The sequence below is a fragment of the Dermacentor variabilis genome, chromosome 3 (genome assembly GCF_050947875.1).
Source record: "Dermacentor variabilis isolate Ectoservices chromosome 3, ASM5094787v1, whole genome shotgun sequence".
Taxonomy (NCBI): domain Eukaryota; kingdom Metazoa; phylum Arthropoda; class Arachnida; order Ixodida; family Ixodidae; genus Dermacentor; species Dermacentor variabilis.
This window is the reverse complement of record NC_134570.1, coordinates 184,207,556-184,234,059: the sequence shown is the minus strand read 5'-3', so window position 1 is coordinate 184,234,059 and position 26,504 is coordinate 184,207,556. Positions and strand designations below refer to the sequence as shown.

The window sequence follows — 26,504 nt, the reverse complement described above, 5'->3', positions numbered from 1 at the left end:
CGTGACGTGTCGCGTGATAGCGAACTTTCCATTTGTCCTGAATGGTAGTGATGTTGGCATAGGCAACTTCACGGCAGCGGGCGAGGCGCGGAGGAGGAGGAATAAACTTTTGTTTGACACAGCAGATTTGCAACATTCCTCTTCAAACGTGCAGAAAACGCAAGCATCATGTCTTTATTTTTGTTTGCCTGTGTCACGAGTGCACAGGTAAACATGAACACATTTCGCTCGATGAGTGCAGAAACTCACTGTCAAGATTGTGGAATGAGGAATCCCGGTAGCTGCAAGCGACTTGACCTTCATGCATTTATCACTTCAACACGAACGGAAAGCAGGAAGCACAGCGCATACGAAGCTACTGGCAATATGCGCCCTCTGTAGATATCACAGATTGCTTTGAAAATGAGGCCTGCGGGGGCGCGAACTTTGGACACGTCGCAGATCGCTTTGGACACTCGATCGCCGCCAACGCGTTGCTGCGGTGTCCGCCAAAGGCGTCTACTACGAGGTCCGCGATTTGCGTGGCCAACGCCGTAGTAGACGCCGCGGTTGTCTCCACTCTGTACGGAGTGACGGGCGAGGAGGACATCGAGATACCCTAGCGGCCGCCGGAGAAGAGCACCCTCCTCTTGCCTCGCACGCGACTCCTGCCTCGCACGCGACAGGAGAGGGCAGTCATCCAGGCCGCGTTCCTCTCTGGGGCACGCGACATTGAATCGTGTTCCCCGGCTCACTCTCACACACTTTAACTCATACGGAACCTCACGGCGACGCCGACGGCAGAAATGCACTGGGAGTGTTTATGTAGTTGCCATCGCAAAAAAGTGCGGCCCCTTGTTTTCGTAACGGCTGTCCACAGCATGGGGATCAGCACACAAGGGCGATGAAGAACGACACTAAGATGAAGTCAGCGACACGGGGGCGAGCGGGAAGCTAGACGCTAGTACTGGGAAATTGAGGGACAACGACCAGGAGAGGTTGTATACGGTCCGCGAATGTAGGAATGAAACCTAGGACAAATCAAATCAAATCCAAATTTATTCATCTTCATTTGGTAATAGGTTCTCATTTTCAAGACAGGTGCCCTGTCTTGCTCAAAGGTAGCTTAGCCTCGCCTTTCATGTTGCTGACGCTAGAGGCTGCAGCGAGAAATATGACTGCAAACACTGTAGAAGAAGCAAACAGGCCGCAACGAGCGCCATGGAGGGTAGTACTGCTGTGCAGGAATATTGGTTGCAGTCGAAGCCAGGAGGTCCCAGTAAGCTTCTGCAGGTGGAGAATGAACGGTTGAAGTAGGCCGGGAGGTATTGTCCGCATAAGTGGGCATACGAAATTGTCTAGTGAATTTGTCAAGTTCGGCGCTTTTCATGAATTCCAGTTTGTCCTTGATGATGTCACGGTGTCCAGAAGGAGCGGGGCGAACGGTTGCAAGAGCCGCCGGCCCTACGGTTTCCTGAAGTTCTTCCCTTATGAGAGTACGTATCAGCGCTCAGAACTCAGTGTCACTGTTCAAACCAGTGTCATAAGAGGCGCATGGAAGGCGAATGTACTGCAGCGTGTCAAGATATTGGCATGCTGGGGTAATATAACCAACGCTGTCTGCGCTCTAAATGCGAGAGCATTGACGTCGACTGAGTTGATGCCCTTTATTATGTGGCCAACGCGCTGAGCTTGCGCCGTGTGGCTGTGTGTGCGGCGGCAAAAAACGAAGAAGTCCTCCATGTAGGATGTGTAGGACTCGTCCCGTTCTTCTACGTGCGTTCCCAGCTTCAGAGCGTCGAAGGTACATGCCGAATATCTGACGAAATTGCTGGGTGCACGTTGATTAGTACGAAAAGTCACTTTCGTGGTTCAAAGAACCACGTCTTTGCAACTTCGATGAGCTAAAATGCGACATACCGTTGTTAGTGCGTGTTGTACCAATGGTTGACGTCGCTTGCTTTGTTCTAGTGTTCGAGAAAATCTTCCAAGTCGACGTCATGGAGGCCGGCAAATTCGGAAGGGTTTTCTTGTTTGGTGTTCACGGTCCAAGTAGACCCAGCTGGCTGAGCAGACGTGGTAGTGGCACTTTCGCCTTTCTTTCTGCCGTCACTGTGTTTCGCGAGAGAAAACGATGACGGTACCAGAGCGCCAGGGGAATTGGAATGACAAGAGGACGTTGGAATCGAAGCATACTGCAGCACTTGTGAGACGTCGACGGATGCGATGTTTTTTTCTCAGAGCAGACACCGAGACAGAGCCGAAGCACGTCCATACTTTTATAGTGCTCAGAACATATATATATATATATATATATATATATATATATATTGTACTGGTGAAGAACACGCAGCAGGCACTGCTTCGAGAGAGATGACGACAACGTTTGGTTGGAAGCCTTGTGTCTGTGTTGCCGAAGCTCTGTGTCCTCTCGCTACGTGACCTGCTATCTGAGCGTCTAATCAATCGAACTATAACGCATCTTAACATTTGGTGGACGTGCGGGGCCCTTCCCAAACTTGGAACTCCGCAGCCGGGCGCTCCCTACCGTTTCTGCTATGCCTCAGGACGCTGCGCAGCCCAATCCTCCCATGGCATCGCCTGTCGTCTGCTCCAGTGTTCTACGCCAACGCGATCCTCCGGTCATCAGCGGCAATGACAACCATGACGTGGAGGAATGGCTGTCGTCATACGATCCCGTGAGTGCGCATAACAAGTGGGATGACAAAGCTAAACTGACTAACGTCATCTTCTATCTTTCTGCTATCGCGAATCTCTGGTTCCGGAATCATGAATCCAACCTTTCCACCTGGACAGCATTTAGCTATTCTTTCAAGGAAGTCTTCGGTCGCCCTGCTGTGTGCAAGCTTCGCGCAGAACAACGCTTGCATGATCGCGCTCAGCAAAAGGGTGAAAACTTCACCAGCTACATTGAAGACGTAGTTGACCTTTGCCGGCGCATTAATGCCGCCATGCCAGACTCTGAAAACATCAAGAATATCATGAAGCTCATAGAGGATGACGCCTTTCAAATGCTCTTGGCGAAAAATCCCCAAACGATCAACGAGGTCATTACACTGTGCCAGAGCTACGATGAGCTCCGCAAACAACGCCTTACCACGCGCCGAGCTGTCGCGCCGGACGACACGGTTTCGGCTTCAACTGAAAGTTCTATTGCTGCTTCCGCCCACTCTTCGTTCCTCGACCAAATCAAGCAATTCGTTCGCGAAGAAGTCGCGCGCCAACTGTCACTCCTGCTTGCTACCCAGTCGTCTGAGTCCTCTTTGTTCCCGGAACTGCGACGCCTCATTCATCAACGAGTCAGCGACGCAATACCTCTCGCTAATCAGCCACCTTCAGCGACAGTCCCGCTCACTTACGGTGCCGTCGTTGCCAGGCCAAGACCTTCACCTGAAGTTGCGCATTACAGGCCCACAAGCTGCTTCTACGCCTCGCCTTATGCAGCTGCGAACTACGTTCCCAGAAGCGGCTTCTGCGCGCCTCCGCAGCCCCTACGCCCATCTCCAAACTGTTCTTCGCTACCTAGACCCCCTGTTGATAATCCGTGGCGTACCCAAGACAATCGGCCGATCTGCCTCGCGTGTGGCTTTGCTGGACACGTGGCACGGTTCTGCCGCCGGCGAGGTTGGTATCCTCCCGATACTGCGAGACTTCAAGGGAATGCTTCTGACTCCCAGTCCCGCTATTCACCACCAGTTCCGCACTTCGCTCCTTCATCTCCTGTTCCCCAAAGCTTCAACACTCGTCGGTCTCCATCTCCCCGTCGACGTTCCCTGTCCCCCATCGTTCGCCGCCTTCCGGCTGTGGTGGAAAACTAAAAGGCGCAGTTCCGAAGGCAAGAACTGCGACGTCTTCGAACTGCTCAAGCCCTCGTTTATTCTCAACGAACGTCATTGAAGTTTTTGCGGAAGGTATCGCCGTTCACGTGCTTGTCGACACGGGTGCCGCAGTGTCCGTGATTGCCGACCAGCGTCGTCGTACGCTCCGAAAAATCGCCACGCCGTTTTCTGCCATTTCGCTACACACAGCTAGCGCTGATCCTATTGAGCCCTTAGGAACATGTATAGTCCGCGTCGCCATATAAGTTTATGCCACATTGAATTTGCTGTTCTTCGCCGCTGCTCTCACGCCGTCATTCTAGGATGGGACTTCCTCTCATCTCATCACGCTATTATTGATTGTGCCCGTGCATAACTTGTGCTGACTCCATTCTGCGGCAGTCTTTCTGAAGATTTGCCTCCAACTTCTGCTCGAGTGTTCATTGCCACCGCCACTGCTATCCCTCCTTTCTCTTCGGCCCTTGTACCCGTTTCCTATGCTGATTTCTACGATTCCACAGTTCTTTTCACGTCATCTCAACTTGCTGCAGGCCATCATCCCTTCTTGCTTCCCTTTGCACTCCTTCCCTTTCGCCAGGGCTCCAGCGCACTTTACGTTTCGAATCCGTTTTCGCGTCCATTAAGCTTACATAAAGACGAATGCCTCGGTTTTGCTGATGAATTCGACACGAGCTCTGTCTACGATGTGCCTGATGACTCGACTCCTTTTCATGTTGACGACATGACTCTCCTTGTCTCTGCGCCTCCGCCTTCATGTGACCGAGAGTTTGCTCCGTCTATTGACCCCAACCTCACTCCGAGTCAGCGCACGCAGATCGTCGACCTTCTTAACCGATTTCGATCTTATTTCGACCTCCAGAAGCAATGTTTAGGCCGTACCTCCACAGTCGTTCATCACATCGACACCGGTAGGCACGCGCAGCTACGCCAACTTCCATGCCGTGTGTCCGCGACGGAGCGTCGTGTCATCGATGAGCACGTAGGGGACATGCTCCGACGCGGCGTGATACAGCCATCACACAGTCCTTGGGCTTCTCCGGTAGTGCTGGTGAAAAAGACAGATGTGAAAATTCGTTTTTGTGTGGACTATCGACGACGCAACAAGATAACCCGGAAAGATGTCTATCCTCTTCCCCGTATCGATGACGCACTGGACTGCCTCCAAGGCGCTGAATTCTTTTCGTCCTTAGATTTACGATCCGGTTATTGGCAGGTCCCGGTGGCTGATGCAGAACGTCCGAAAACGGCATTTGTTACGCCTGACGGCTTATATGAATTTACCGTGATGCCCTTTGGCCTCTGTAATGCGCCTGCAACTTTTGAAAGAACGATGGATAACATACTCCGGGGCCTCAAATGGCAGACATGCGTTTGTTATGTCGATGACATTGTCATCTTTTCCCTGGACTTTACTTCTCACCTGTTCCGACTCAAACGCGCGCTCACTTGCATTGCCGATGCTGGACTCCAGCTCAACTTGAAGAAGTGTCGCTTTGCCGCCCGGCAGCTAGTCATCCTTGGCCGCGTTGTTTCGACAGATGGTGTGCTCCCAGATCCAACCAAACTCCAAGCCGTTGCCGAATTTCCAAGACCAAAGAACACAACAGAACTCCGCAGCTTCATCGGATTATGCTCCCATTTTCATCGTTTCATCCGAAACTTCGCCACCATAATAGCGCCTTTGACGCAGCTTCTCGCGGGTAACCAAAACCTCTTGGCTTGGCCGCCAGCTTGCGATGCCGCACTCACGACGCTGCGACGTCTTCTAACCTCACTCCCCCCCCCCCATAATTCGCCATTTTGACCCAAGCGCACCGACAGAAATACACACGCATGCCAGTCGGCATTGGCGCTGTTCTTGCACAACGAAAGACTGGCTTCGATGAATATGTTGTTGCCTTCGCTAGCAGCGCATTCACGAAAGCGGAAGCAAACTATTCCGTTACAGAAAAAGAATGCCTGGCTATCATTTGGGCCACAAATAAGCTCCGACCTCACCACTACGGTCGCCCGTTCGACGTCATCACGGAGCAACAGGCACTCTGCTGGCTGTCGTCCTTGAGAGATCCTTCAGGTCGCCTCGCTCGATAGGCTCTTCGCCTCCAAGAGTAAGATATTCGAGTGCTGTACTGCTCAGGCCGAAAACATTCGGACGCGGATGCCTTGTCTCGCTCCCCAGTGTCAGGCCAGCCCAATTATCAGAAAGTACGAATATGCGAGTCCTCCATCACCGCCACGGATATGCTTTCGCAGCAGCACAAAGATCCATGGATTATTGTTATGCTGGCTTTTCTGTGAGACCCATCAGCGCCTTCTACTGGACGTGCCTTGCGTCGCCAAGCACACCACTTTGCTGTTCGTGACGGGCTCCTATACCACCTTAACTACTTCTCGGATGGGCGCAAATGGTTACTCGTGGTTCCTCGGCATCTACCTTCGGACATATGTGCAGCGTTTCACGATGACCCGCAATGCGCACATGCAGGAGTACTAAAAACGTACGCAAGCCTGCGAATTCGTTATTACTGGCACGTGATGTACCGATTCGTCCGCCAATATGTCCGCTCCTGCCTCGCATGCCAACGCCGCAACAATACCTCCCATGCCTTAGCTGCTCCACTGCAACCCTTGCCTTGCCCAGACAGGCCTTTGAACGGGTCGGAGTTTATATTTATGGGCCCCTTCCGGGTACTTCAGATGGCAACCGCTGGGTGATAGTGGCGATATACCATCTCACGCGTTACGCGGAAACTTCGCCTCTGCCCAACGCATCTGCGCGGAATGTTTCCGGGTTCCTTCTGCGTAACATCATACTTCGCCATGGAGCCCCCAGAGAGTTGTTGAGCGACAGAGGCCGCGTCTTTCTGTCTGATGTTATAGAAGCCCTGCTCAAGGAATGCAACGTAATTCACCGTACTACTACTGCATACCACCCGCAGACTAATGGCATGACTGAGCGCTTTAACCGCACTCTCGGCGATATGTTAGCCATGTACGTCGCATCTGACCAAACCAATTGGAATCGAATTCTACCCTTCCTGACGTACGCTTATAATACCGCCACACAGACCACTACAGGATTTTCCCTGTTCTTTCTTCTTTACGGACGCGAGTCTTCCTGTACAATGGACTCTATCCTTCGGTATCGCCCTGACACAACGGAGGCTACTACCCTGTCCGAAGCTGCTGCACACGCGGAACAGTGCCGAAAGCTCGCCCGCACATTTACTTCGGCAGATCAGCAGCGACAGAAGCACCTTCGGGATATTCCCTCCTCTCTGGCACTCTATGCCCCTGACTCACTAGACTCGCTTTGGGTTCCCGCTACCAGCCTGCACTTTCGCCAAAGCTTGTTTCCATGTACCAGGGTCCCTACTGTGTCGTCAGTCAAACGTCTCCTGCGAACTACTTGGTAGAACCCCTTGAGCCGCCTTCCGATAAGCGCCGCCGAGGGCACGAAATTGTGCACGTTCACCGGCTCAATCCATACTTTTATCCACCTGTGCTATCTTGCCCGTAGGTCGGCCAGACGGCTCCTCTTCTCCGGGGAGGCAATTGTACTGGAGAAGAACGCGCAGCAGGCACTGCTTCGAGAAAGACGGCGACAACATGTGGTTGGAAGCCTTGTGTCTGTGTTGCCGAAGCTCTGTGTCCTCTCGCTACGTGCTCTGCTATCTGAGAGTCTAATCAATCGAACTATAATGCATCTTAACAACATATATATATATATTGTCATGCGGCGTAGGAGGCTCGGCAAATTCCACTCTGATGACGCGACTACCCGCACGATGAAGAAGGGCACACACATGATGCTGATTATATATAGAAGTTCCCACTCCAATAGAAGGCCCATATATAGAAGGCCCACTACAATTTCCCCCACGCGAGAGCGGCCATCCTCGCCGCAGCCTAAAGGTACGGGGAACGCCGCCAGAAGGGCTTCATACGAGAAGCGTGGACCACTTCGGTAGAGTGACAACGGCGGTCGGTTGAGGAAACAGCAGGGGTCGCACGATAATTAACGGGATAAGTCATTTCCAGCACTGTGTCTGGGCTACTAAAGCGGGACTGAAACTTCTCACAGAACCCAGGTTTGTGAACTGGTGTCCAGACCAGCACTTCACCGCCGGTCTGCTAGAAAACAACGCGACTGATGCGTCATAATGATCCTTGCGATCGTGTTGTATGGCTTCGGGGTTGAAGCAGGCACACTGGCGACAATGGTGAAGGCGGGATACATATGCTTCGCAGGAAGATGCAGATGGACTGAAAGGGGCAGAGAAGAAAGAAAAGTCCAGGAAGTAACTGGGCGAACGGCCATAAACAAGGTAGAATGGCGAGTAACCGGTTGTACGTTGAACGGTGGTATTACACGCAAAGGTGACGAATGGCAAAATTTGGTCCCAAGTTCTATGATCTGGTTGAATATAGGCGGCTCTCGTGTCAGACAGCGCACGGTGAAACCGCTCAGTCAGGCTGTGGCTCTGAGGATAGTAAGCAGAAATAGTCTTGTGAATTGTGCCAGAGGCTCTAGAGAACTTCGCCTGCCAATTCTGAAAGAAATGTCTTTCCGCGGTCGCTCAGAAGGACACGAGCGGCGCCGAGACGTATGATTACGGCTTGAACAATGAAGGTAGTAACTTCAGAAGCAGATGCAGAACTCACACACGATGTTTTGGCCCAGCGCGTCAGGTGGTCGACGGTTGTAACTATCCATTGACTACCGGCGGGAGTGATGGGAAATGGCCCATAGAGATCAATGCCAACAATCTGGAACCGTTCCGCAGGACAGGAGACCGGCAGTCGCTACCCGGCAGTAGCTGATCTTGGCCGCTTTCGGCGCTGACAAATGGCGCAGGAAGAGACGTATCTCGCCACACTGGTAGACAGGCCAGGCCAGTAAAAGCGACTTCTTAGGCGTTTGTCAGTTTTCTGGATGCCAAGGTGGCCAGCAGTCAAATCGTCATGAAAAGCCTGAAGGACACTAGCACGAAGGCAGCGAGGCAATACGGGCAACCAGCGTTGTCCAACAGGATGATGGATATGGTGGTACAGCACGGAGTTTTGTAGGTTGAATTTTGTCAGCTGTCGGCGGAGCCTGGCTTCAGGCGGGCACAAAGCTTCACGAAGCCGGTCTCTAATACGTCGACAGTAGGAATCGGCGACTTGTTGAGAGGAAAATGATTCATGGTCGTCCGAAGTGAGATGGTCGAGAGCAGCGAAGAGCAATATCGCTGTTGCAGAGACGTCAGCGGTTGCGTCCCTGGAGGTGGTTGCGGAATCATTGATGAGTGCGGCTGTAGGAAGCCGGCAGCGAGAAAGAGCGTCTGCATCTTAGTGCTTTTTACCATACTTGTAGATTATGCAGGAATGTATTTCCCTGCGGCTGAAAGAAAGCTCCCGCATGACGCACCGTTTCATTGTTCTACCTAAATTGCTGCAGAAATAAAGACGGGGCTTTTCCTCGCTTGCCTGCGGGTTGGACTACAGTCGTCTCCGGTCATTCGCCGATCACGCACTCAAGCGGCGGGCGCGGCTACGGCATGGTGTCAGCAGTGATGCGATCCACCCATTTTTAAAAGCTATTAGAAAAACAGAATCGAGACGTCGTCAGAAAAGGAGGCTGCGATGGCCCCTGCATCGCCGCCGGGCCTTCAGCGGCCGCCACAGCTGGACTTCGACACTGCCGCGGTGCGGCCGGCGTGGATACTGCACTTTTTTCATCATCATATGTACTTCATTTCTTGTCCGAGCGAGGGGAAACTGGGACTAAAGGCACGAAGGCCTGACAGAGGTCCCAGACCCCACGGTTACAACAGCGGATAAAATCAGTACAACTGAATACACATATAGCTACATACATTTCGCACAAGAGATCATAATTTAAGTAACAAAAATGATTACAATATTTGTTCGTTAGAACCAGTAAGCCGCATAAAGGTTAGCACAAATTCTATCAGTATGCACTCTTTGTTAAGTCATACATGCCTACACACAGATGCAATATAATGAAAATGTTAATAATTAGTGAAAGCAAATGTCATCGGCGAGTAATAATGCATTAAACTGTCTTTTGTAGGAGCTTTCCGAAGCACTAAAGTTTAACAGTTCTCCTACCTTGTTTACTATTTCTGTCGACTGATATATGAATGTTTCTTTACCAAAATTTTTTCTTGTTTTCGGTAAGTGTCTGGTATTCCGGCGCAGTGAAAAACGAGGTATTTCATCGTTGTCTATTTTGGTGAATAATTTTGTCTATGTGTGGTCATCAGAAGCTTCTTATAATATGTTATATCTGCTCGAAGAAGGGAGTAGCGTTGAAATAATGGAGCTTTTTTAAGGTCTACAAACGGCCATGATAATTGCAGTATATACGAAGGATTCGTTTCTGTAAAAGAATTAATTTCTTGTAGTTTGTTTTTGAAGTTTTACCCCAAACCAGGACCCCATAGCAAAGTTTAGAGTAAAGGAGAATATTGTATAACTGTTTGAGCCAAAGCGGAATCAGCTGGGTTATCCTGTTAATGATACCGACAGATTTAGAAAGGTCATTGCATAGTATCCTTATATGTGAACTCCAAGATAAATGTTCGTCAAACCAAACGCCTAAGAATTTCTGTTCTTGGACATGGTTAATTGATGTACCATATTAATTAATGTTAATGTTATTAGGTATGTTCTTTTTACGAGCCCTAAATAAAATCTATGTTGTTTTTGCAGTATTTATTTCAAGACTGTTTGCACTCAACAAAACTGATAAGCGATTTAGATACGCATTAACACTGACAAAAAGTTCAGAAGTGTCACTGGATGTAAAAAACCCATTGGTATCATGGGCATACATTGCCAAGTCAGGTGAGTCGGGTATTCGTACAATATCTTTTACATAAATTAAGAACAATAGTAGGCCAAGTTTTGAGCCCTGAGGTACACCCTGTTTTATAGGCAAAATGTCAGATGTAATAGAATTTATCTGAACAAATTGGCTTCGATTGGTTAGGCAACTTCTTATTAAATCATTAGTGATGCCGCGTATTCCATAGATTTCTAGTTTATGGAATAATATTTTATGATCGATCGAGTCGAAAGCATTCCGCAATTCTTGAAAAAGGCCAAGTGTAACCTTCTGTTTTTCCATGTTCTCAATTATTTTATCCTTGATATTTAGAAGGGCTTGCTCTGCTGACTTATTCTTTTGGAAACCATATTGGTACTTTGAGATTACACTGTGTTTAGTCAAGAAAGACCACAGCCTGGCAACCACGACGCCTTCGAAAAGCTTTGAAAGTATATTTCAGACCGAAATTGGTCTGTAATTTGAGACTTGATCTTTCGCACCACCTTTATGGATTGGTGTTATGCGAGGGGTTTTTAGCGCATCTGGAACGATTCCTGAAGACATTGACAAATTAACAATATAAGCTAGAATGACACTTATTTCGCTTGAGACATATTTGATCGGCTACGGTTGAATTCCGTCGGGTCCGGCCGAGGCTGTGCTCTTCATTTTGTGTATCAGATTTTGTATCTCATCGCTATCTGTGGGCTGTAGAAAAATGAAACTGGCCAGCAGTGGGATGTCGATTCCATGGACCACTATTCTTTCGCCTCCGCTCGATGTACATGAACCAGCCTGAACGAAATGTTTGTTCATGCTCGTCATGTGACTTTTGTGCAGTAATGGTATCTGGGACGCGATACTCGACTTTCTACTTCTTATATTATTCACTGCGTTTCTTATAAGTTTCGGTTCGTTACTTCGATGACTATCGCTATGCGTCGGGCCTGAATGATCGCTCGGAAGAGGCACAAGTACGAACTCTGCTTTATATTATGGGTTGACAAACAGGGATATTTTTGCCACCTTTAATCTTTCTGCGGAAGATTCAAAGGAAATGGAGCTGGACAAGCGGTAGTTCGACGATTACTTCATCAAGCAGAACAATGTTGTTTACGAGTTGCTCTTGCTTTCACAAGTGGCACCAGATGCCTGACGAGTCGATTGACTAGTTGATGACTGCTCTACACGTCTTGACAGACAAACGCGACTTCAGAGAATTCAAGCCGGGCCTCATCAGGGACCAGTTTGTCGTGGGCCTGTGGGATGAAAAACTTCCCAAGTCACTCCAAATGGATCCCAAGCTGTCTCTCGCAACAGCTCTGGCAAGGGCCCGCCTAAAAGAGACCGTTCAGCACAAGCAAGAACTTCGAACCTGCAACGAAGTCCACGAATATACATCGTGCAAGTCATGTGGGGACGTTAATGCCGACGCAGTGGGCTACCGCAGGAAACCCCAACGCAGCCAGGAAGCCCGGACGACATCAGCTCGTTAAGAGACACCGTGCCTCTCCTGCGGTGGTGACTCGCACCCAAGGACAGGCTGCCTAGTGAGGGACAAGAGGTGATTCAACTGCGGCTTAACGGGAAAGTCGGCAGAGGGACTTCTCCAGGCTACCAGCGAAAGGTACGAGTGTCGTCTGTACAGAAGGACACTGGGAAGGTTTTCTTTGGGGGGGGGCGGTCGAGGCGCCTGGCGCCAAGGCGCGTTACGTCCAGGTATTGCTTAACTCCGTGCCTGTTTTCACTAAGGACGTCTCAGGCGTAGAAGTGTCCGTAATTCCAGCATCGTTTCCGGGACTTCCCACGAGTTTGGGCCGATCAGGTCTTGACTGGCGCTAGCGGTGACCGCTTAAGTGTTCTGGGCAAGTTTCAGGCGGATGTATTTTGGAGGGGACAAACTTCTCCCCAAAGCTGTTATGTGGTGAGTCCTTTGCGCCATGTACTGCTGGGTTTGCCGGCTCTCGAAGCGCTGGAAGTCATCAGGTTCGGTTGACTGTGTGGCTCTCAGGGAACCCAACTACGAAGTTTTGTGCCCTCAGGTTTTCAGCAACTTAGGTACTATGCCCGGGGAGTATAAAATAAAGCTTAAACCAGATGCTGTTCCATTTGAAATAGGCGCACCACGCAGGATTCCTATACCGCTTCAGGAGCCTGTAAAACGAGAACTCGAGAAGATGGAACAAATGGATAACATTCGTAAAGTCGAAAAGCCAACAGAGTGGTATGCCGCCATTGCGCCTTCACGAAAGCACTCGGGAGATGTAAGGATCTGTGTAGAGCTTACGCAATTGAACAAGTTTGTCTTAAGAGAAAGATGCGCAATGCCTACTGTCGACGAAGCACTGGGCTCTCTTGGCGGTGCAAAATGGTTTTCCATATTGGACGCCAATTCCGGCTTCCATCAGGCGCGTCTCAGCAAGGCGTCAGAGGAGCTTACCACGTTCATTACACTGTTTGGGCGGTACTGTTTCAATAGGTTGCCGTCCGGGATTACATAATCTCCGCAGTATCTTCTACGAAGAATATCTGAAATCCTAACAGGCCTTCCTGGCATCGTTAACCTGATCTACGATATTCTCATATTTGCCGACAGCAAAGAGCAACATGACTCTAGACTATCGAACGTCTTAGCTAAGCTGGCCCAGTGTAATGTTACCCTAAACAAAGCAAAGTGTGTCCTCGGTGTTCGAAGCTTAAGCTTTCTGAGCCACTTACTAAGCCAGGAAGCCGTACAGCCGGATCCGGCGAAACTCAGAGCCATTAAAGAGCTGAAAGCACCCTCTGATATATCGCAATTACCCAGTGTTCTGTGCATATCCAACCACCTAGGGCGTTTTTGCCGAACTTGGCGCAAACCATTGCCCTGCTTCGGGAGTTTTTGCAGTAAGAGACCGACTGGGCTTGGTGTCCTGCTCAGAACACGGCTTTTGAAAGCCTGAAATCTCTTATCTGTTTAGTAAAGTGCATGGCTATGTACGATCCACGGTTGCCCATGATTCTTTCGGCGGACGCCTCGTCGTATGGTCTCGGTACCGTCCTTTTCCAGAAACAACGCAATGGCGAGCGCCGGCCGATAGCGTTTGCTTCTATGCCACTGACCAAAACTGAGCAGCGCTATGCGCAAGTGGAAAAGGAGGCACTAGCGTTAAGATGGGCTGCAGAAAGATTCGAAATACATAAGAGGTATTGACGTGATGCTTGTAACAGACCACAAACCTCTTGTTTCGTTGCTTGGTAAAATGACTATTGATGTGTGGCCGCCAAGGGTTCAGCGCTTCAGAATGCGGCTGATGCGGTATCACTTTCATATTGTGTACGTTCCCGGTGAAAGCTTGATAATGGCGGACGCTCTTTGAACAGCACCGACGAAATCATATAGACTTGCCGGTGAACTGACCGCCTTGGAAGTTTCGTCTTTCGTCAAAGCATCTGTGCAACGGCTTCAATGAGTGACAATTTTGTTAACAGAATACGCGATGTGCAAAAAACTGACGTCGTTTGACAAGCCTTACATAATTTGTGTCGCCAAGGCTGGCCGAAAAAACCAAAGATTCCTAGCTACTTAGTTCTGTAATGGCAGGAACAAGCACTAATTGCCGAATGCAATGGCATGCTGTTAAAGGGGACCAGATTGGTGGTACCTCAGTGCGTAAGAAAGGAAGTACTAAAAAAATCTACATGATGGACATCAGGGCATCTCGAGGACTAGAGCTTTGGCAAAAGAATTGGTCTGGTGTCCAGGCCTCGGCGAACAACTTGCGCGGCAAGTGAAAGAATGTGTTACTTGTGCGCGCTTTGTCACCCAGAACTCGGAGCCATTGATTTCAACCCCAACGCCATGTTTAACGTGCGAGCGATTTGGGGTCAACTTGTGCTTTATTAACAACCATCATTATCTTGTCATGGTCGAGTACCTAACACGGTATGCGGAAGTAGCCCTCCTTCCCTCAACAAAAATTGGTGCGGTGATAGAAAGTCTAAAAAGCATTTTCGCACGCCATGGCATCCCGGAGACCGTAGTTAAAGACAATGGACCACAATTTTCTTGTAGAGAGTTTGATAAGTTTCCACACGATTATGGCTTTGTTGACGTCACTACTAGCCTAGGTTCCGTCAGGCTAATGCGTAAATAGAACGTATGGTGCAAACAATTAAGCGCCTGAACCTTAAATCTAAGGGCCCCTACCTGGCTATGCTTCCACCCAGCGTCATTGGCCGGCGCCTCAGGACAAGAGTTGTAATTGTGCCGCAGCTGCGTGGTCCAGTGCAGCCACCGCTGCTTAATCTTGGTGCCAAAGACAGTGCGAACAAGAAGCTACAAGCACGGTACTATAACAGGCACCACAGAACCCAGGAATTGAATAAACTCCAAGCTGGTTGATACCGTTTGGGTCGCGCACATGAAGACCCGAGCAATGGTGCTCGCCACAGCCGCTACACAGAGGTCCTACATAATAAGCACCGAGGAAGGGAGTACGCTGCGGCGTAACCAAGTAATGGTGAACCGCTTGCCAGAACAGAGGAAGGCAGAAGGCATCTACGAGTTTACAAATGAAAGTGATTCATCCGAATTGGTTTATACGAACAAGGAGTCACCCGCTACCTTAACAAATTCGCTGCCTTTAGGATCAGGGGGTATGATTTCAGCTTTAGTACCTTCTGCTTCAGTGACCGTGACCAGGTCTGGTAGAGTGGTTAAGCGACCAGTTCGATACGGCATTGATGAATAAGGTTTTTTTCGTGGTCGATTGCCACTGAGGGTTCTTGCGGTTTGTTCATGTGTGGGTGTTCTAAACTCAACGCGCTAAAACCACTCTTTCATATTGCAGAAGGGGGATGGGCGGTAATGTATTTTCCTGGCGCTGAAAGCACGCTCCCGCATGACGCGCCAATTCATTCTGCCTGACGCATGTATGGAATCACGTATCGCAGACGTCACGCTGGTTCGACTCAATGTGCTGTGGAAATTATGACGGGGTTTTCCTCGCTTGCCTGCGGGTTGGACAACATTCGTCTCCTGTCTTTCGCCGATCACGCACTGATAGCGGCGGGCGCCCCTACGACATAGATGACATCAAAGTCATATTCTTGCAGAAGAAGAATTCAGCAACCAAGATGTCGTGACAAGTTCTTGAGTGGGAAGAGCCAACATCTGCCGTGATGGTCCATAACGTTGGTAAAATGGAGGCCGTGGAGATAATGGCGAAACTTGTGGGCAGACCAAATGACAGGCATTCCTGTGCGGTGGTGATATAGTTCTTTTCCGCAGGTGGAGTACGCGGCTTGCATATGCAACCACTCTCACGCAAAGAGATGTCTCACTGGAGGAGGACAGCACCAATCCCATGGCCGCTGGCGTCCGTGTGCAAGGCAGTGGGTGCAGTTTCATCAAAATGACACAAGACAGGTTCAGATGTGAGGGCGCCCTTCAGCAGGTCGAAGGCAAATTCACATTCCGGTGAGCACACGAAGGTAGCACGAGAACGAAGTAAGTTGTGTAAAGGAGCAGCTATATAGCCGAAGTCGCGTGTAAATCGGCGAAAATAGGAAGCGATGCCTAGGAAACTGCTCTTTTATTTAGACTTTTCTGGTAGAGGAAAGCGACGCACCGCCTAAATTTTGTCAGGATCAGGTCGAATATCATCATTGCTCAAAATTTGACTTAACACCTTCATATCTTGCTTAAGAAACGGCACTTTTGGGTGTTCAGTTGAAGACCAGAGTTAGCGAAGCATGCGAGAACTTCATCCAGATGTTGCAGGTGCTGGGCAAACGTCGACGAGAAAATACCAATATCCTCCAGCAGATAGCACCAGCATGTCCACTTCAGGCCGCGCAGAACAGTGTCAATCATGCGCTCAAATGTTGCCGGAGCACGGCAGAGGCCAAAGGGCATGACGTTGAACTCGTAAAGACCATCTGGGGTTGCAAACACTTTCTTTGTCCTATTCGTGCATCGGAATTTGCCAGTAACCTGAACGCAGAGTAAGGCTGTAGAAGTTGATGATGAGATCAGGGTAAGAGTGGCACGTATGCAACATCGCGGTAAGTAACATGTTCATTATTTTCGCCAACATAACAGCGCATTACAACGTCCCAAGTTCATGACGCTGAATCTCTTGAAACTACCTGCATAGGTGAACTGGTATTTGAGGGACAACATTCCGTCACTAGGACCTGTCAGTACCATAATCCTAATGCTAATGAAAGAAATGAGGTTTCCTTTAGTACTATGCCAAGGGTGTCCGCAGACTCGAAATACGAGTGGACATTCTTGCGGATGATACGATTGAAACGGTGATAGACAACACAAAAGTGAAGACAGCCTTCTTTCTTTTGAACATCACTGTAGAGAAGGCTCAAGCTGAGGCGAGGCTGGATGACGTCACAGTGAAGCGTATGTTCAAGGTGTGATCATTGCTATAGCAATTATATGAACTCTCCAGGCGCGTTTCTGCCGTCGCACTCCCATGAGGTTCTGTATAAAGTCAAGGAGCGATAAAATCGTCGTCGCGCGCCGTATGCTGTATGCGCGAGTGAAAGCGTCCGAGGGTGAGCCGGCGAACGCGGCTAAATGTCGCGTGTACGAGCGAGGAATGCGTGCCGGGAGCGCGCTCTCTTCTGTAGCGTTCGAGGCGCGGGGGCGAGGCAAGAGAGGGAGGGCGTTCTTTTCTGGCGGCAGCTCCTTAGGCACACGGCCGTGCGGCCTCATCAGCGCCGGCCTCATCTTCAAAGCGATATGCGATTTTGCAGAGTTCGCGTAGTGCCGCAAGCTTCGTATGCGCTGTGCTTTCGACGTTTCGTTCGCGTTGAAGCGTAAGATGTATGAAGGTCAGTTCGATCGCTGCTGCTGCCCCGTTATTCGTCGTCACTCCAGCACTGTTTGAGCGGGTTTCCGCGCTCATACAGTGAGGTGTTTTCATGTTTACATGTGCGCGTGTGACATCGTACTTTTTTGACTTAGTTAAAACAAGTTGGCGGGATAGTTTGCCTGAATCCACGACATAATGTTAAGCGCGACTGAACGAAGACGTAGAAACAGACACACATAAACGGCACCGTCTGTGGGTGTCTCTTTCTACGCCCTGGATCAGTCGCGCTTGCACATTATGTGATTGTCAATTTAGTTAGCAAGCGAATGTTTACACGTTCATGCGGCCTGCAGAACTACTATCCTTACTTCGTATAGCTATCTACTAATTTGCTATCGCTATCTTTTTTAATGACGCCGCACATAGGAGAAGAAACATGATTATGCAATTCGCATATTGAATGTTGGAATTCATGCCCATTATATTGCCGGCTGTTGCGGTGCTTCCAAAGAAGGCGGCGCAAATACGACAGTGCAATTGCTAAAGCGGCTGAAAGTGCTACGGTCACAGTTCATGTTACCCTTTCGGCAAAACAGGCGCGGGAAGTATAAAGCGTATTGAAGTGTGCCAATCTCATGTGGCCGGAGTCTTCTGGAAGCTGGTCTTAAGAACGTTTGCAATTTCCATCGCGCACCTACCGCGGCTACGACATTGGTTGGCGAGTCTGCACCACAGCGGCGGTTGCTATATTTTATGTTAGTTCGACAGCATTCAATAGCAATCTCGACAATCAAATATATCGTAAACTGCGCAACCTATCGGTGATAGTGTGGGGTCGTCTAGAAGAACAACTGTTTAAACTGAGTTAAGCCGAGTTTAATGGGCTTTTTCATTGAATCTCCTTTCGGATTTTCTAACTTTCCCTTTTCCTTTCATTCGCTTCTAACCTGCTACGCCTCTCGTTGTGTGGGTTTCCTTCACACTTAGGTTTTTTTCGCATTGAGGGGCTCCAACATGTCGCGTACCTAATCGTCTCTCGAGTCAAGGTTCTCCTACAGCCCCAGAGACTAGCCATCAACTGTTAGCCTAAGCAACGATTTGTAGACGTGTGCACCCCGGACGTCATCTATGAATGCGATTCTGTCGAAAAGTGTTTTCGCGGGTAAGTATTGGTGTTGAAGCGGCACTGCAGTGTTAACCCATTGCGTGCACGAAAACTTATACTTTAGTCATTCTATGTGCGCGTACTGATAGATAGCACAGTTTTACGACTACCTAAGGATGAATAATTTTTTTAAAATTCGGTTGCATGACCGCACGCTCTTTTTGCATTGGCTATTTGTGTCGGTGGTGAATGTCCGACCTCAGACTATTAAAATGACCGAAAAGGTGAAAAAAGGCTGTTCGCTTTATGAGGACAATTTTGGTGCCACTGCCAAAAACAAACGCACAATAGCAGGTAGGATGGCATTCATACCGCTGCGCCATGTTCGCAGCGCACCAGTGACGCATCGACCTTCTTCAGGAGGAGCTTAAGAGGAAGCTTCTACTCGGGTGCTCCTATCTAAAGACATGTAAAAGAGAATTAGTTTTTCTCGGCAACCACAGCACCAAACTTGGCGAGGTTTGTCGCATTTAAAAGGAAAGCTTAAAATGTAGCAACTGTTGGTTCTGATTTTCTTATTTAAGTCGTAAATGTTTTATTAAAAATAGTAAATTGAAAAACAAATTCAATTATCAAGTTTACATCTCTGTAATTAAGCAATGAAAAATGATATCAGAATTATGTGAATATCCTCTCATAGTACATCTAAAGCGGACAAAATTTATATGGTATATATGACTCTCAAGAAATTTATTAATACGAAAATACAGCTTTAGAGAAACCTTGTACACAACGTAAGAAGTTCAGGTAAAATATATACTGACATATAAAATTTGTCCGCATTCAGTGGTTTAGTGGCTGCCGTTTAAAGGACCACAATATCTGTTTGTGATGCAGAGCTATGAATTTGTAAACTTCGTTCTATTTTTTGCAAACCTTCGAATTTTAGAAAACTGTAACGAAATCGATGCCCTAAATCAAAATTCGGCTTCGAACTGTCACTAGAATTTAACTTCCTGTCTCAAATGCAACACATTTCATCAAAATCGGTCCAGTGGTTATTTCAGAAAAACGTTTTTGCGTTTTACATGTATTGGAATAGGCCGCGTCGGAGCTTAGCCCGAGCTAAAGCTTCCTCTTAGGTACTTACAACGTGAGGCTATGGAACTATACGCTGTCAGCGTGCCAATTTATTCCTTTCTAAGATAGGTCGTTGCACACGTCTTATTGCATAAAAAGTTCATTCTGGTTAATTTCCAGACTGGCTCAACACATCAAATGGACTAGGCTGCACTTCAACACGAACACCGCAAGTCACCTTGATTACGTCATCCCTGATTAAGGATGCAGTAAAGGATATAACTGCCTGAAATATATCGCATTAACACAAACTGTATGAACTAAGTGTTTCAATGCAGCGAGAAACACAGTGGTGATGCCGTGACACGTGGATTTGGAAATGATAGAATTAAACGGTTGATACACCGATATTTACTTTCAATGTCGACACGTAGGATCACATTTTCAGTAGTCGATGCCTGAAAGCTTAGCAGAACAGCTGTATCAAACAACATAATTTGCCAATGTTTCTTATGCCAAAAATACTATCATTGTCAAAAAGAAGTCATTGCAAGTTATGCTATAGCACAATAAAACCGAAAACCGGTAGCTCTTTTACCATCATGAAGAGCACTTACCCTTTCGTATGGCCAAACTGATTACCAGAGGGGAAATTTTCATGTCACTTTAATATATAGAGAGCACTATACCATCGTACAGACGTCACGCCGCTCTCACACTCCACGCAACAATTGGAGAAGCACATCTTTATAAGTTACAAAATGTATTTTTGCAAAGTCTCTGCGAATCCAGCGAAGTACGAAAGAAATTCACTTCTACAAATATCGCAAATCGCGGTGGCCAGCACCGTAATTGTTGCTGGGCATTTAAGGCGCCAGTACATGTGGAATATGGAGAGAACACAATGAACAATGCTGGCCGTGCGAAACAACCGCATCACCAAGATTGCAGCGAAATATATGCCCAAAATTACGTAAATGGGTTTGTACTAGGTGGATAAAACATAAATGCGACAGCTTTGAAATATGTTATACGATTTAGAGCGCCATTTTATTCGCAAACATACAAAATATCAGCGTATATTAAGGCTCTGAACTCACGTATACGGATGGTCATTTGGCACCAGCGCCTCCTTACAACTCCGTCAAATTACTTGAAATATCCTACAATCACTTGAATGGTGCAGCACCCTTACCGAACGACACCAACGTGATGACATGACAACAACGGTGGCTCGACGATGAATAATACATCACTTACAACAAATATCTACCTTTATGAGGAGAACATTAGCCGTGTTTGTCATGTTTGCTTTCAGTGTCATGGTGGACTGCGGTATTGTTTTACGAAACTGTAACAAGTATAACCACATCCCCAAGCTTTAGTGCTTTCGAACGAATGCCTGGTTCTATGATGCACATTACCTTGTTCTTTTGGCCCTGCTACTGTCGATAGAGGTATCGGAAAAGGTTGCACGCGAATAATACAAATTACTATAAGTAGATAAGCTTTCGACACGAAGATGGCATAGTTCCAAGGCAACTGTCAGAAGTGTAGCTCAGATTAATCAGCGAGAGCATCGTTCAGCCGAAAAAAAATATTGCAGTTTCCCCTAAAGGCAAAGCATCGATTGCGAAAGCAAATTATTGAACAACTATATCAAGTAGAGATAGTTGCCTTATGGGACGTATAATCTTGCAAACTAATTCACCAACATGGTGCCAAGTGGCAAACGGAAGCATGAACACATCTCACTCAATTACTTCAAGACTTGCTGTTAAAACGCTGCAATGAGGAAACGCGGCAGAAACAGCGAGCGAATTGACCTTCGTGCTTCCGTTCGCATCAACCCGAACTAAGTCGCAAGAAACACAGCGCAGCGCGGACTCTGTACCCGACGCAGATGTTTTTTAACACAGTGCGGCCCGGCGGGACGCGCGCGGCCGCACCAGCTGATGGTGCAGAACAGGCCCCCTCCCTAGCCTCCCACCAGAGCCTTGCATACGAAGGAAGACGGTGCGGGAGTGCGACGATGAACCACGATCGCTGGCTCACCCTTGCACATTTTCGCTCACTCGCACATACAGCCTACGGCGTGCGGAGACGACTTTATCGCCCATGGAATTTATAGGGAACCTCACAGGGGCGCCGACTGCAGAAATACGCCTGGAGTGTCCACATAACTGCTATCTCAGTAAAATGAAAATATGAACACGAATAGTAGCAGTGACGCTCTAGATCCCGCTTTTTGCACACTGCCAGTGCTATAAAATATGGTTGTGTGGCTTGATAACATACAGAACAATGAGAATATGTTAAATCGCAGCTGAAGTAGAAAAAAAAATATAAGCAAGGGGCATTTCGCAGCTCATGTAACACGCGACTGTACGAAGTGGAAAAATGACGACACCAAGGCTCAGTGGCCGTTAAAAGACAGATTGGGTATAGTCACTCTGTTTTATACGATATGTTTTCCGAAGCGGTTTGTGGAAGCATCATGCGCATTTCTCTTGTTTTTAAGCATGGTTACCCGTTCGGTTCATTTAGCTGAATATTATATATAACCTGACAGGACCTTCAGGTGCGCAGACATTATTAACCGATAAAAGCAATGAAGACTGGCATAACTCTTCCGCAAAATCTGTTCTCTTTAAGAAAGGAGAAGTTGAAGATCGCTCGATGGGGGCTCTGCCTGTCAACATCAATCACCCAACGTGCAGGGCCCCTGAGAACAGGTCTCGGCACTAGTCATAAGTAACCAGCCATTGTTTTGATTACTTAACGATGCATTTCTTTCTATTAACATTCATACAGCCAACATAGTCTTTAACGGAGAAAGAAACTGACTTCCTGAGTCCTAGCAACATAACATTGAAACGCTCTGCGTTTTTCCAAGAATGCATTACGTGTTCGCTCAAAACTTTCGAGCCCTAGTTTCATTCGACCACCGTACCCGTAACTTTTTTAAAAATTAAAATATCCTATTTTTTTATTTTGGTATCACGCTTCTCACAGCACTAATTTTTATAAACGCAAAAAGACATTGATGCCACATATCACCGCACCGATAAAACGCACTGGTTGTACACCTTCCTTTTCAATGACGACGTGTTCGGATAGCCAGACGTACAATCACTGGGGTACAAACATTCGTCGAGTGAAATACGCAGTAGGTGAGAGAGCTGATAGTCCCTCACTAGCGAAGTGCGCTGTGCAGTGAAATCGATGCTCTACAATATCAGGTGTTCTTGTGTCTCGCAGCAACCGCAATAAGTACAGGATAGACTGGCCACACATCCTTGTCGGTAAAAACGTTCGCACACGTTCCCCCAGCCAGCCCTTAATTGAGTAGCTGTGCTCCAGTGCGACGAGGTAAGCCTTGATCGCGAACACAGTGCAGGAATGTTCTATCGACGACGCGTTCGTCTAGATGCTGCTTTGGTAGGCGTCGACAAATCAGCAGGCGAACGTCATAAAGCTTGCAAAGACCTAATACACATTCAATCAGCCATTTCTGGCTATATGGCGCGATCACCGTGTTCATTAACTTGTTGGCTGTATCACCCGTGGAGGGGGAAGGAGAGGGGGTGCTATTGCACAGATATTGTCAGGTAGTAGTGACGGTGAAGAAAGCAGCACAATCATTATCATTGACATTAGCATTACCATTATCATTGAAAAGGAAGGTGTACAACCAGTGCGTTTTATCGGTGCGGTCATATGTGGCAGAGCATTCGAGACTGACAAAGAAGATTGAGAACAAGTTAGGGACCGTACAAAGAGCGATGGGACGAAGAATGCTAGGCATAACCTTTTTAGAGAGAAAGAGAGCGGTTTGCATCGGAGAGCAAACGGGTACAGCCCATATGCTAATTGAAATTAAGAGAAAAAGATGGCACTAGGAAAGTCTTCTAAAGCACAGGCTAGGTAACCGTTCTAACATTAGGGCTACAGAATGAGTAGCAAGAGAAGGGAAGCGCAGTAGAGGAAGGCATAATGTTAGATCGTGCGATAAAATCAGGAAATTCGCAGGCGCCAGTCGGAATTGGTTCGCATAAGACAGGGGTAATTGGAGATCGCAGGGAGAGGCCTTCTTCCTGCAGTGGACGTAGAATAATCTGGTGATGATGACGCGTTTTCGATATTTTATTTACCTTGCTGCTCATCACAAAGCAGCACATGACAAGATTATTATATAATACAGTCCAGATGTTTCTATTTATTACGTGGCTGTCTTATTTGTGCCAATTACCAAGCTCGTTTCACATCGGTACGCTCTGCCGTCGCGGCTGCCTCATCACTGCTGATCGCTTGCTGGCTTTCCCGTTTTACTTCGGCGCTGCAGCAGTCAGCACTTCAGAATGAAACGCCGACGCTCACAAGTTGTGCTGTTCTTCTTTTTTTGGCGTTGCTGCCACTTTGCCTTCTCAACACAATCATCATCATCAGCCTGGTTACGCCCATTGCAGGGCAAAGGCCTCTCCCATACTTCTCCAACAACCCCGGTCATGCACTAATTGTGGCCATGCCGTCCCTGCAAACTTCTTAATCTCATCCGCCCACCTAACTTTCTGCCGCCCCCTGCTACGCTTCCCTTCCCTTGGTATCCAGTCCGTAACCCTTAATGACCAACGGTTATCTTCCCTCCTCATTACATGTCCTGCCCATGCCCATTTCTTTTTCTTGATTTCAACTAAGATGTCATTAACTCGCGTTTGTTCCCTCACCCAATCTGCACTTTTCTTATCCCTTAACGGTACACCTATCATTCTTCTTTCCATAGCTCGTTGTGTCGTCCTCAATTTGAGTAGAACCCTTTTCGTAAGCCTCCAGGTTTCTGCCCCGTAGGTGAGTACTGGTAAGACACAGCTATTATATACTTTTCTCTTGAGGGATAATGGCAACCTGCTGTTCATGATTTGGGAATGCCTGCCAAACGCACCCCAGCCCATTCATATTCTTCTGCTTATTTCCGTCTCATGATCCGGATCCGCCGTCACTACCTGCCCTAAGTAGATGTATTCCCTTACGACTTCCAGTGCCTCGCTGCCTATTGTAAATTGCTGTTCTCTCCCGAGACTGTTAAGTATTACTTTATTTTTCTGCAGATTAATTTTTAGACCCACTCTTCTGCTTTGCCTCTCCAGGTCAGTGAGCATGCATTGCAATTGGTCCCCTGAGTTACTAAGCAAGGCAATATCATCAGCGAATCGCAAGTTACTAAGGTATTCCCCATTAACTTTTATCCCCAATTCTTCCCAATCCAGGTCTCTGAATACCTCCTGTAAACACGCTGTGAATAGCATTGGAGATATCGTATCTCCCTGCCTGACGCCTTTCTTTATAGGGATTTTGTTGCTTGCTTTATGGAGGACTACGGTGGCTGTGGAGCCGCTATAGATATCTTCCAGTATTTTTACATATGGCTCATCTACATCCTGATTCCGTAATGCCTCCATGACTGCTGAGCTTTCGACTGAATCAAACGCTTTCTCATAATCAATGAAAGCTATATATAAGGGTTGGTTATATTCTGCACATTTCTCTATCACTTGATTGATAGTGTGAATATGGTCTATTGTTGAGTAGACTTTACGGAATCCTGCCTGGTCCTTTGGTTGACAGATGTCTAAGGTGTTCCTGATTCTATTTGCAATTACCTTAGTAAATGCTTTGTAGGCAACGGAGAGTAAGCTGATCGGTCTATAATTATTCAAGTCTTTGGCATCCCCTTTCTTATGGATTAGGATTATGTTAGCGTTCTTCCAAGTTTCCGGTACGCTCGAGGTCATGAGGCATTGCGTATACAGGGCGGCCAGTTTCTCTAGAACAATCTGGCCACCATCCTTCAACAAATCTGCTGTTATATGATCCTCCCCAGCTGCCTCCCCCTTTGCATATCTCCTAAGGCTTTCTTTACTTCTTCCGGCGTTACCTTCGGGATTTCGAATTCCTCTAGACTATTTTCTCTTCGATTATCGTCGTGGGTGCCACTAGTACTGTATAAATCTCCATAGAACTCCTCAGCCGCTTACCGCTAACTCATTGATCGGCTTCTTATATACCAGTTTCTTCCGTTCCCTCCTCAGGTCTAGGCTAATTCGAGCTCTTACCATCCTATGGTCACTGCAGCGCACCTTGCCGAGCACGTCCACACCTTGTATGATGCCAGGGTTAGCGCAGAGTATGAGGTCTATTTCATTTCTAGTCTCGCCGTTCGGGCTCCTCCACGTCCACTTTCGGCTATCCCGCTTGCGGAAGAAGGTATTCATTAGCCTTATATTATTGTGTTCCGCAAACTCTACTAATAACTCTCCCCTGCTATTCCTAGTGCCTATGCCATATTCCCCCACTGCCTTGTCTCCAGCCTGCTTCTTGCCTACCTTGGCATTGAAGTCACCCATCAGTATAGTGTATTTTGTTTTCACTCTACCCATCGCCGATTCCACGTCTTCATAGAAGCTTTCGACTTCCTGGTCATCATGACTGGATGTAGGGGCGTAGACCTGTACAATCTTCATTTTGTACCTCTTATTAAGTTTCACAACAAGACCTGCCACCCTCTCGTTAATGCTATAGAATTGCTGTATGTTACCAGCTATATTCTTATTAACCAGGAATCCGACTCCTAGTTCTGTTCTATCCGCTAAGCCCCGGTAGCAGAGGACGTGCCCGCTATTTAGCACTGTATATGCTTCTTTTGGCCTCCTAACTTCACTGAGCCCTATTATATCCCATTTACTGCCCTCTAATTCCTCCAATAGCACTGCTAGACTCGCCTCACTAGATAACGTTCTAGCGTTAAACGTTGCCACGTTCATATTCCA

At 47.8% G+C, this 26,504-nt stretch overlaps 1 protein-coding gene across 1 annotated transcript in view; it reads right to left on the bottom strand.

Moving 5' to 3' along the window:
* LOC142574941 (uncharacterized) overlaps positions 1–18,995 on the bottom strand; it is an 83,596-nt gene extending 64,601 nt beyond the window's left edge. The window contains exon 1 of the mRNA XM_075683929.1: positions 18,970–18,995. Coding sequence (XP_075540044.1) covers positions 18,970–18,980 — 11 coding nt within the window. The 5' untranslated portion in view covers positions 18,981–18,995. The remainder of the gene's footprint in view (positions 1–18,969) is intronic.
* Positions 18,996–26,504: the final 7,509 nt, after the last annotated feature.